Below are 12466 nucleotides of genomic sequence, written 5' to 3' on the forward strand. Positions count from 1 at the left end.
AATTAAATAAATTTTTCACAAAATATCAGACTCCTTTATAAAATTTGGAAAAAATAAGAAAAAAAAAAAAAAAGTGAAATAAATAAAAATTATACTATATATTTTATTAAAATATTTTATTATTAAAAGTTTAGTGACCACTGGTTACAGATTCTGCCAGTAAGATTGCAAACAACCAAATGGTTGTTCTTCGATGAATTAAGTCTTATTACATGCACTGCATGTAGTATGTATGATGGCCTGACAGTAGCTGGACATAATGCCACAGTGTGTGCCAGGTAGGGGAGTTGGAGGGGAATTAAGTGGAAGTTGAGAATTATGTTGAAAAAATTCAGTGCTTGAAGAAAAGGGTTGTTACCCTCAAAAGAATTAAATCAGGAGACTCCCAAGCACTTTGCTACCCCCTGAATGTTTGAGCCCTACCCTCATGCATCTGGCTTTATAGCAGGATCACCACAAGCAGGATGAACTAGTCCCACAAGAGGTAGTTATTCTTGGTGACTCTACTGTAAGGGAAATGGGTAATACTTTATACAATAAGTGGAATAGGACCAGGTTATGTAGGCTAGGGACAAAAGATGATATTGTTGTATTTGTTGTTGGTAATACACATAGGCATTCTGAGGGCTTACTTAACAGTATGAGGCAACACTGAGAAAAAGTAGTTAGTTAAATATTCAGTATTCTTTTAGCACCATGATGTGCAGGTATATCAAGAACTGTAAGTTGATGAAATAATGAGCACTTAAACCTGTGTAGAGTGTAATCTGTCTTTAATTTCTTAAACAAATACAGGTTATTTTCAGATGTTTCATGGCACTTCCTGCACTACTTCTTCAGTGACTGTAAAGACAGCTGAACCAGTAAATTATGGTGACTTGATTTACATAAAGTTGCTAATTTGATTACACATTTCTTATTTGTTATGGTTTAGCCTTGAATTAGTTAACAAAATAGCTATTAGCAAACATCAGGTAAAGATTAAATTTTAACAGTTTTAAATAATTTTATATTAGTTAATAAGATTAACATTAAGAAAATGGAAAAATATGAATACTTGTACTCTTGTAATGTTGTCCTTATGACACTGTCAGCCTCACATAACAAGACAATAAGAAAAACACACACACTAAACCTCCCATTTCATCTGTTCATACTTCCTCCAATAGTTTGTCTAGTTTTCGGGAATTTATTTAAGCTTTCACAACCACAGATGAAAGTTTGTTCCAGCAATCAACCACCTGCTGGCTAAAGCCAAACGTTCGCACATCTATTCTGCAACCATCCTTCTTAAATCTGAATTTGTGTTCCCTCATGTGTGTGTAGTCTGAGCAAGAAGAAGAATCCCATCAGCACTGAGCTTGCTCGATCCATTCAAAGCCTTAAACACCTCAATCAGATCACCTCACAAGTTCCAAGTATCCAGTTGCTGCAATTTGAAGAACTGAAGCCTTTCTAGGTAAGAGCACCCCTTTGTTCCCCTAACCAATTTCATTACTCTTCTCTGTACTCATTGCAGCAGCTCTATATCCTTCCTAAAATGAGGCCTCCACATTTGTATGAAGTACTCAAGATGTGGCCTGGCCATTGCCTTATACAAGGGAATAATCACCTTCTTATCCCTGCTAGCAAAATCCTTGTATACCATTGACAAAACCCCATTAGCTGTCCTGGCAGCCTGTCTGCATTACACAGAACTTCATATCCAAATGCACAATTACCCCCAGGTTTTTTTTTCATTTTCCACTACTGAGTGTAGTACCACACAGTTGGTACTCATACATTACTCTGGGGTTACTGCTACTCATATGCAGTACTTTCCATTTATCAATGTTAAACTTCAGTTGCCATTTCTTAGTCCATCTTCCTAACTTTCCTAGATCCTGTTGCAGTAGCATACTATCATTACTATCATGAACCACCCTGCCAACCTTTGTATCATCTCAAACGCAAACTTGAACAATAAGCCTGATATGGCTTCATCAATATCATTGATAAATAAAGAAACAACAATGGACCCAACAATGAACCCTGGGGACTCCACTAATAACATTAGTCCACAAAGAGCAGTGTCCATTGATTACTACTCTCTGTCTTCTCCCACTCAACCATCCCTTTATCCATAGCAGCAACTTGCCACACTGCTGCAATTTGTACAACAGTATGCAACAGTATGAAAAACTTTCCTGAAATCCAAGTATATGATATCAAAATTATTTTTTGCATCCAGTTCCTTTGGGACCACATTGTAGTATCCAATCAAATTGGTCAGACAAGATTTCCCCTTAACAAACTCATACAGTATCTTGAAGTATAACTGCAGCCTGTCTAGATGATCCTGCATTACTTCTTTTACCAGTAACTCCATTATTTTTCCTGCAACATAAGTTAAACTAACAGGACTGTAATTTCTTGTGTCACCTATGTGAATTGGGAATAAATTCGCACATCTCCAATCCGCTGGGGTCCCCCAAATCCAAGGAGGCTCTCGTAATTATGGCTAAGAGTTTATTTACTTCCTTCACTGTCTCCCTTAATATAATTGGAAAGGTCCCACCACCTCAGGTGCATTTTTTATGTTTATTTTCAAAAATTTCTCTTCCACTTTCCTCTCAGTTATTACAAAATCATTTACCTCTCTGTTCGAGTTTGATAAACTTCTGGAATCCCCTTCCCTAAATAATTCCTTGCATGTGAATGTAGATGCAAAATATTTATTTAGTTTGTCAACAACCTAAGCAGGATCATCAAAAGTTGAACCACTGATATCAAGTGGACCAATCTGATTCATTCCCTTCCTTCTAGTGTTAACATAAGCAGTGAAGTCTTTTTGCTGTTTTTCTTTGCATCCTTCAACAATGATTTCTCATAATCTACCTTCACTTGCCTAACCTTCTTATTTCTTATGACTTGATAACAGACTAGTTTATATCTATTATAGGCTTCTCCTTGATAATTTATATGCATGCCATGCTGTTGTTGTTGTTTGTTTGTTATTTGGTTTTTAGGAGCATTAGCAACTAAGGCCATATTGCTCTGGGAATATGCCGTGGTCATTCCCTGACCTTTCCACATCCTCCGTATTTAGTGGTGACGGGCTCGAACCCCGGTCTAATCAAGAAGCGTGTGCTACGCACTGCTGCTCCTTCCTACCTGGCTACGGAGGCGCCTGCATGCCATGCATTTTTCTTCTTTAGTGCTGAATTTGAAAGTGCCTAGAATTTGTCCATGTCATGACAGCAGGGATTTTATGATTTGAGCCTTGTCAATAAATTTGGTTTTCGAGACACTGCAAGGCTCAAGAGGTAGAATTTTTCTCAGTATGTCCAGTGCTTGCTAACAGATGTGACTGTTTTTACAGGGATGTGATGCACTTCAGTATAAGGGGTACAAGAATATTTGCCAATGCTATTAAAGCAGTGTTAAGTGGGTTGGAAATCTGCTAGTTTGGGGGGGATACACAGAGTAACAGTTTCATAGCAGTTACACAAAAAAGGAAAAAAAAAAAAAAAAAAAAAAAGGTGAAACTGATTCCTGTATTGCTTCTATTTTGACATGCAGTAGCCTGAAAAGCAGAAAAGGTAGCATTACATGGCCTATTGGGGTTCAGTGTGAGACTATTAATTACATGGAATGGTTAAGAGTTTCTAAAAACACAAATGGCATGTGTTTACTTAACTGTACCCTAATGCTAGGAATATAGTAAATAAATTTTAAGAGTTTCAAATATTGATTAAGTCATTAAAAGTTCACAACATAGGTATAACAGGAACACAAGATAGCAGAAATTTTATATGTTCTGCATCCTCAGTATCACCCTGATACTGGCAATGCAGAATTCAAATATGGTGATTACTCCATCCCCAGCCTATCATTATAATGCTTTCAGTTAAGAAGCACGTGTACTTTAAAACAGTACAATCAACAGACACACATTGACAGAGTAATAGTCAGTTTGGTGTAACATAAACACTGGGTAAACAAAAGTGAAGGGTGGAGTCTGTTATATGGAAATACCTGTGATGAGTATAATGAACAGCTGTACAAACAAATAGAATGGTTGATCAATTAGAATGTCTTTTAATGTGGAGGGAGGGATTTTAACTTTCCAGATATCAATTGGAACTCACTGGTTAGATGCTCACTTGGTAGTAAAACATTTCCTGATTTCCCAAATATCTGCATTCCACACCAACGTGGCAGAGATGCAACATTCTTGATTCAGAACCTTCAAGAAAAGGAACTTCAGGTGGCAGTGATCATAAATATTGATATGGGATTTATTCAGGCATTAGAAATGACTACTGTCAAGGGTAAAAGCAAGGGGTTGGTTTGTTGTTTGTTATTTGGTTTTTAGGAGCATTAGCAACTAAGGCCATATTGCTCCGGGGATATGCGGTGGTCATTCCCTGACCTTTCCGCATCCTCCGTATTTGGTGGGCACAGGCTTGAACCTCAGTCTAATCAAGAAGCATGTGCTACGCACTGCTGTTCCTACCTACCTGGCTACAGAGGCACCCAAGGGGTTGGCTTACATTTTTTAAACCCTTTTTTGTGGGACCAACTGATGTTAAAAAATGTAAAGGCCAAATGGGAAGTGTTCACAGAGATAATTATAAGTATTTTATACCAACTAAGGGATATACTGTTCGAGATTTAGACCAAAATGAGTGTCAGATAAAGATGGGCTTAATGGCTGAAAAGAAAATTTCATTGGATATGGAGTCCTACAATAAGTACAACCAGTATGTAATCAATTACTCAAGGAGTTAAGCAGGCTACAGCAGATTGTGAGACATCTATGACTAAGAATGTAAAGTAAAAAAAAACAGCAAGGAATTTTTTTACAAAATAGTCCATTGAATATAAACAGTACTCAAATAACTGTTGATGATCCTGTTCAGTTTGATGATAAACTGAAGAAATATTTTGATCTATAGTCACACACGAAGTTTTGAGATATGAAGTTAGCAGAAGTCTATCCAACACTGAGTGGGAAATGTATGAATTTATATATCAATAGAAAGTAAGATCAATGAGAAATTGCTGCAGCAATTATATTAAAACAAAGCTTCAAAGGAATAGTTATACCTTTAGCCATCATAATAAGAGCATCCTTAGATTCTGGAGAAGTATCTACAGGTTGGAGATGTGCAAATGTATCTCCTATTCACAGGGGTAGTTCAAAGGTTGAAGTAACTATAGACCTGCAAGTTAAACCTCTGTGTTAGGAAAAAATAATAGACTCAATAGCTAAACAAGAGGAATGCAAGATCATCTTAATAGTTGAGGGGAGCCATAAGGCAATCACTGCATGAATTTCTTAAAGGAAGATTGTATCTCACCAATCTGATTAGCTACTTTGAGGTTGTTATAGAGGAACTAGATGCAAAAGATAATTCTGACATCATATACTTATATTTAGATTTCACTACAGCCACTGATACTGTACCACACGTTTGACTATTGTATGAACTGGGACAACATAGCATTTGAGGCAAGTTACTACTATGGATAAAGGAATGAGCTCTAGAAGACAAAGAGGGGCTATAAATTCTTGCTGTTCCTCAGGGACTAATGTTATTAGTGAAGTCTTTCAGGGTTCAGTGCTGTGCTCCTTATTGTTTTCAATATATATTAACAATATTGATGAAGGCATATCAAGTTTAGGTTTCAGGTATATGTCTGCTGATGATACTAAGGTGGGCAAAGGGGGTTAATGACAGTAATCAGAATATGCTACTTCAAGAGGATTTAGATAAATTTGGGAGATGAGCTGGAAAATGGCAATTGAGGTTTAACACTGATGAATGCAAGGTACTGCATTTGGGTGATTGCAGTAATCCCAGAATAACATACAATCTGGTGGTACCAAATTCAAGGTAGTGGTGTATGAAAAGGATTTAGAGGCAATTGTACAGTATGACATGACATTCCCGTTGTGGTGCAAAACAAGCTACTATAACAATCCATGTGCTTCTGTCAATGATATTCAGGAACTTTGCCAGCATGGACAAAGAGGTGATTATCCCACTGTATAAGAAAATGGTTAGGCTACATTATATACAACACGGAATACTGCCTACATGTATGGAAACTGCATTTTAGAAAGGATAAAGATCTGGTGGAATGAGTGTTTAGAAGAGCAAAGATTACATGGGGACACAAAAAGGTATTCTTATTAAGACTGGGATTCTGAAAATTGCAGTCGCTAGAAACTACGCATCTGTGTGGTAATCTAACAGAAGAGTTAAAGTAAACTAAATGCAGATGAATCCTTCTAGGTGCTGCAATTTGAAGATGAATCTTCAAATTACAGTGCCTAGAGAATAGGCACCTGCGAGGTGATCTGATTGAGGTGTATAAGGCCTTGAATAGGTTTAGCAAGCTGAATGCTGATGGGATTCTTCCTCTTGCTCAGATTAAGAACCTGAGGGGGCACAGATTCGAATTGAGGAAACAGACTTCCATATTTTGTTGTGGAAGTTGATAGCCTAAATAAATTTACGGCTGAGCTGGACAGTCATTTGGAACAAATAGAGGGTTGAAATGGGTGGATTTTTTTTGGCTGATGCTGCATAAGCTTGCTTTCTTGCATTTTTATACCTCTACTAATGCTAATGCTAGTGATTATGAAATACATGTTTTATGCTCGTTATTGTACATATGGAATACTTTTAAAGCACCTAGATAACAAAAGTATTTAACAAAATATATTTACTCTCTATTTATTATACATATTTACAGCCTAAAATCTACCAATATGGATAAAAAGAAAAGGAAAGTGGACAAGGAAAACAGGAAGTGTTTTTCCAGTGTGGACCGAGTTGAAGTGGGATTTACTGAAAGAGGTAACTACCATCAGGGGTAAAGAGAAGGGTTTTTGCTTTTGTAAAGGCGACTACGGTGGTCTGAGACAGTATTTAAATTCTATTCGGTGGGACCAACTGACGATGTTACCAACAGCAAATTCAAAATGGGAAGCATTCAAAGAATTTATCTTGGAAGCTACTAGGCTTTACATACCAACTAAGAAATATTGTTCAAGGTTTAGGCCTAAATGGATGTCAGATGAACTAATGAGACATATGGCAGAGAAGAAAAATGCATGGGACACATATAGATTAATGGGAGACATGGAAGCCTAGGATAGATATAAGCTGGTCTGTAACCAAGTCACAAAGGAGATTAGGCAGGCAAAGACAGATTATGAGAAATCTTTGGCAAAGAAAAACAGCAAAGAGTTCTTTACATATGTAAACTCTAGAAGGAAAGGGATCAATCAGATTGGTTCATTGGATATTGATGGCTCAACTGTTGATGATCCTGCTCAGGTGGCTAACAAACTAAATGAGTATTTTGCATCTACATTCACACATGAGGAGATATTCAGGGAGGGGAATGCTAGAGGTGAATTAAACTCTGGCAGTGAATTTGATGATTTTATAATAACTGAAAGGAAAGTGGAGGAGAAATTGTTGAAGATAAACATAAAAAAGGCACCCGGGGTGGATGGGATCTATCCACCCCGGGTGACTTTTTTTTCCAGTTATATTAAAGGAGGCAGCAAAGGAAGTAAGCAAACCCTTAGCCATAATTATGAGAGCTTCTTTGGAATCAGGGGAGATACCCATGGACTGAAGATGTGCAAATGTGACTCCAATTCACAAAGGAGGATCAAAGGGCAACACAAGTAATTATAGACCTGTTAGTTTAACTTCTGTTCCAGGAAAATTAATGGAGGCACTGGTTAAAGAAGCACTGCAGGATCATCTAGACAAGACTTCAGTTATAGCTCGGACACAGCATGGTTTTGTTAAGGGGAAGCCTTGTATGACCAATCTGATTGGATACTATGATGTGGTCACAAAGGAACTGGAGGCAGGGAATAACTTTTTTATATATTTAGATCTTACAAAGGCTTTTGATACTGTTGCACATGGAAGACTGTTGAACAAACTGGAACAGTATGACACTGGATTCAAATTGCTGCTATGGATAAAGGGATGGTTGAGTGGGAGAAGACAGAGAGTGGTAATCAATGGACACTGCTCATTGTGGACTAATGTTATTAGTGGAGTCTCTCAGGGTTCAGTGTTGGGTCTATTGTTGTTTTCTGTATTTATAAATGATACTGATGATGGTATATCAAGCTTAATGTCCAAGTTTGCGGACGATACAAAAGTTGACACGGTTGTTAAGGATACTAATGACAGTACGCTGCTGCAACAGGATCTAGAAAAATTGAACAGATGGGCTGAGAGGTGGCAAATGAAGTTTAACATACACAAATGTAAAGTAAAGTACTACTTATGGGAAGCAGTAACCCTAGAGTAATGTATCAACTCTGTGGTACTACACTGACAGTGGTAGAGAACAAAAAGGACCTGGGGGTAATTGTGCAGGCAGATATGAAGTTTTCCGAGCAGTGCAGACGGTCTGCAAGAGTAGCTCATGGTGTCTTGTCAATGATGTACAGGAATGTTTCTAGCAGGGATAAGCAGGTGATTATCCCCTTGTATAAGGCAATGGTCAGGCCACACCTTCAGTACTGTATACAGGTCTGGAGACCTCATTTTAAGAAGGATGTAGAGCTATTGGAACGAGTACAGAGAAGGGCAACAAGATTGATGAATGGAATAATGGGTTGCTCTTATGAAAAAAGGCTAAAGTTTTGCAAATTACAGTGTCTGGAGACTAGGCACCTGCGAGGTGATCTGATGGAGGTGTATAAAGCCTTGAATGGTTTGAGCATGCTCAATGCTGATGGGATTCTTCCTCTTGCTCAGAATAATCATCTGAGAGGGCATAAATTCAAATTGAGGAAAGACAGATGTAGGATAGATGTGCGGAAGTTTGTCTTTAGCCAGGGCGTAGTTGGTTGGTGGAACAGACTTCCATCCTTTGTTGTGGAAGTTGATAGCCTAAATAAATTTAAGGCTGAGCTGGACAGGTATTTGAAACGAACGGAGGGGGTGAAATGGGAGCTTTTTTTTTTTTTTTTTTTGGCTGATACTGCATAAGCTTGCTTTCTTGCATCATATGCCTCTACTAATGCTAAGGCCATACCTCTCCAATTTGTACAGCAGTTTTCCAAGTGTAACAGTATCAAAAGTTTTCCTGAAATCCAAGTATATGATATCAAAATTATTTTTGGCATTCAGTTCCTTTGTGACCACATCATAGTATCCAATCAAATTGGTCAGACAAGACCTCCGTTTAACAAACCCATGCCTTCTCTTAACTATTACTACAGTCTTGTCTAGATGATCCTGCAATGCTTCTTTAACCAGTGATTCCATTATTTTCACCAGAACACAAGTTAAACTAACAGGTCTATAGTTACTTGTGTCACCTTTTTAAACCCCCCTTTGTGAATTGGTGATTCTTTCCAGTTCACTGAACTGTGAACTAGAGAATTTCACTATTCAACAGACTCGATGACAGCATGCACGTAATGGAGCTAATTTCACACTTGCATGGGAAACATGTAACGTGGTGTGAACATGACGTAACTGTATCATGGTGTGCACATGATGTAACTATCATGGTGCTCTAGGTAACTATTTAATGCACAGTATCTTTTTCATTACAAAGGAGTAATATAAAGATTTGAATGTTCAATTATAATGTACATTACACTCATAATTTATATATATATTTAAGTTAATAATTTAGGTTAATTTTCCTCGTGGTCCACAAAAAATGTTTTTGCAGTCCAAATGTGGACTGCTAATTGGTGACCTCTTTTTTAAGCTGATGAAGATGAATGAAGAGTCCTCTGCCATTTTTATTTTTACTACTTTTAATATGTACTTTTACACATAAAAAGTGGTAAACATTTTTCTTTTAATCAGTTCTTGTAACCAGTTTTTTTTTAATTACCTACTGTTTTGTAATAATGCTGTTTTTTTTTTTTTTTTTTTTTCCTGCGTGCCATCTTTAACATTAATTTATTTACTCATTTCCTCTTGTTGGCCAGCATAAAAAAAAATTACTGTGATATATTTTCCTGATATCCTAGAATTGTAAAAAATATAGACATGGAGGAAAAAAATTATTTGTAAAATTGGACTAAATAAAGTTTAAAAACAAAATTATATGTGATATTAAACACTAATTTTTTTTTTCATATTCTCTCTATTTTTATGTTTACCCAGATCAATTGTGCTACACAATTTTTGCCAGGTTAGCCACATAATTTACCCTGATAGCACTCTACATTTTAATATTCGCTTTTGCTTTAAAATAAAATTAAATTGTAAGCTCAATTTAAACTGATAGTCATAATTGATAGTATAATCTGATTTACTCACAGGAGATGTAACACGAGGAGTTTTCCTGGGCAATGACCTCGATGAACTATATGACGTATCTTCATCATCATTGAATATCAACCTATTTCTCTTGCGAATTCTTGGTGGCTAATAATATAAAATTTAAGGTTATTCTGAGTAGAAAAATCTCTTGGTTAACATCTGGATATGATTGAAGTAAAAAAAAAAAAAAAGAAAAAAAAAAAAACAGGCTCTTCTGTGTAAAAAAATAAGACAGGACTGGGGTTAGATAACCTAGATAATTTCAAACAGCCTGAAGGTGGCTAGACTATTAACCTTAGCTGAATAGCTAACTGTAGTAAGTTAATTCTTTTGCACAATAAAAATTTTGTTCACCCAATCATAAATCTCAATAATAATTAAGAAAAGTTTTTCCTTGGTTTTTTCTATTCAAAATTCAAGAACCTTTTATACAATACTGCCAAAATGATAATAATGTGTTTGTGAATTAGAATTAATATTGATGTTAAAATAGCAGAGGCAAATCAAAGAAGCAACATCCATGTATGAGAGTTGACCAATAAATAATGCACTTCATTTCGTAAGTGCAGTGCTAGGTGGCTCACAACGATTCAATTAGGTTCTCCACACAGCCAATAGTTTCTAGCTGGTATGTGCAAAGCAGCATTTCTGCGTGGACAGAAATGCTGTCCACATTTGACCGACACACAAATGTACATTTGTGTGTCGGTCAAAAGCTTGAGCTGATTAAAAATCTTGAGAGTAGTGCCTCGGTGGCCAGTGTTTGTGAGCAGTATGGAGTTAAAAAGCAAACTGTTTCTGATATTCGCAAGGACAAAGGAAAGCCCCAAAGCTTTGCATTAAAGTATAAAATATTGAAGGTATAGGTTTCGTGAGTGACAGAAAGCACATGAAAGTAAACATAGATAAAGATCTAGAAGAAGCTGCTTACAAATGGTACATGCAGGAGCGATCATGTGGAGTGAATTTTACTGGTGTTACCTTACGCATTGCAGCTGAGAAACTGGCTAAACATATGGGCATTAACAATTTCAAAGCTAGTGATGGGTGGCTGTGGCATTTTCGAAATCGCCATGTCATGTGTAACAGGAAAGAGCAAGGTGAAGTTGGGTCTGCTGCAACACATTCAGTTGAGCCTTTCAGGCTCCACCTCAATGAACTGATAAAGAAGGAAGGCCTGCTCTTATCCCAGTGTATAATGGAGACGGGACTGGGTTATTCTGGCAGTCCCTACCAAAAAATACTGAAGCCTTCAGAAAGGAAGACAAAACTCCTGGAAAGAAAATGAGCAAGGAGCATTTTTCAGCTTTATATTGTGCAAGTGCTGATGGCCTCCATTGCCTGAAGCTGGTTGTCGTAGGCAAATCATCATGCTCACGTGATTTGAAAGATTACATGATGCAGTTGCCTGTTATCTACTACCATTCAAAGAAGGCATGGTTCAACGCCAGCATAATTTCTGACTGGTTTTACAAGCATTTTGTCCCTGAAGTACGTCAATATCAGCAAGTGGTCTTAAAGGTAGCTCCCAATGAAGTAACGGCACTTTTTTTTTTATTAGATAATGCTCCTGCTCACCCAGTTGATGAGAAATTAGTCAGCAGTGATGGCAAGATCCATGCCACGTTTCTTCCCCTAATATAACCTCTTTGATACAACCCATGAATCAAGGAGTCATAGTTTCATGCAAGAGACTCTACCAGAGACAGTACCTGAATGAAGTTTTGGTTGTCACTGAGGAGGAAAAAGACTTAACTGAAGAAACAAAAGGCCAGCATACTCTGCAAAACATAAAAAATTATAACATCAAGTCAGCAATTTACAATTTTGCTGACTCTTGGAAAGACATAAAAACTACCACACTGGCTCATAGTTGCAAGAAGTTGCTTTTTGACAGTGACCTTGACATTGATTGTGAAGCCTGCCAACTTCCACCAAATGATACGTCATGCAAGGGAGAGAGAGAGAGATGTTACGGTGGAGGACGTAACTGACTGACTAGAGGAAAGTGATGTAAATCCAGGCTACCAGGTCTTGACACCAGAGGAGATTACTGATGAAGTGAGAGCAGGTGATAATGAGGAGATATCCAGTGATGAAGAGGAGGAAGAAATTATTAACAAACCAAAAAGGACAGCAATACGAGA

The 12466-nt window shown here is 37.2% G+C and overlaps 1 protein-coding gene across 1 annotated transcript in view; it reads right to left on the reverse strand.

The window, feature by feature from the left end:
• Nucleotides 1-12466, reverse strand: part of LOC150077502 (protein lin-9 homolog) — a 191490-nt gene that overhangs the window by 154724 nt on the left and 24300 nt on the right. Inside the window, exon 4 of the mRNA XM_090385923.1 lies at nucleotides 10317-10424. Coding sequence (XP_090242049.1) covers nucleotides 10317-10424 — 108 coding nt within the window. The remainder of the gene's footprint in view (nucleotides 1-10316; nucleotides 10425-12466) is intronic.

The sequence above is a fragment of the Mastigoproctus giganteus genome, chromosome 12 (genome assembly GCF_048544385.1).
Source record: "Mastigoproctus giganteus isolate SK-2022 chromosome 12, ASM4854438v1, whole genome shotgun sequence".
Lineage (NCBI taxonomy): Eukaryota > Metazoa > Arthropoda > Arachnida > Uropygi > Thelyphonidae > Mastigoproctus > Mastigoproctus giganteus.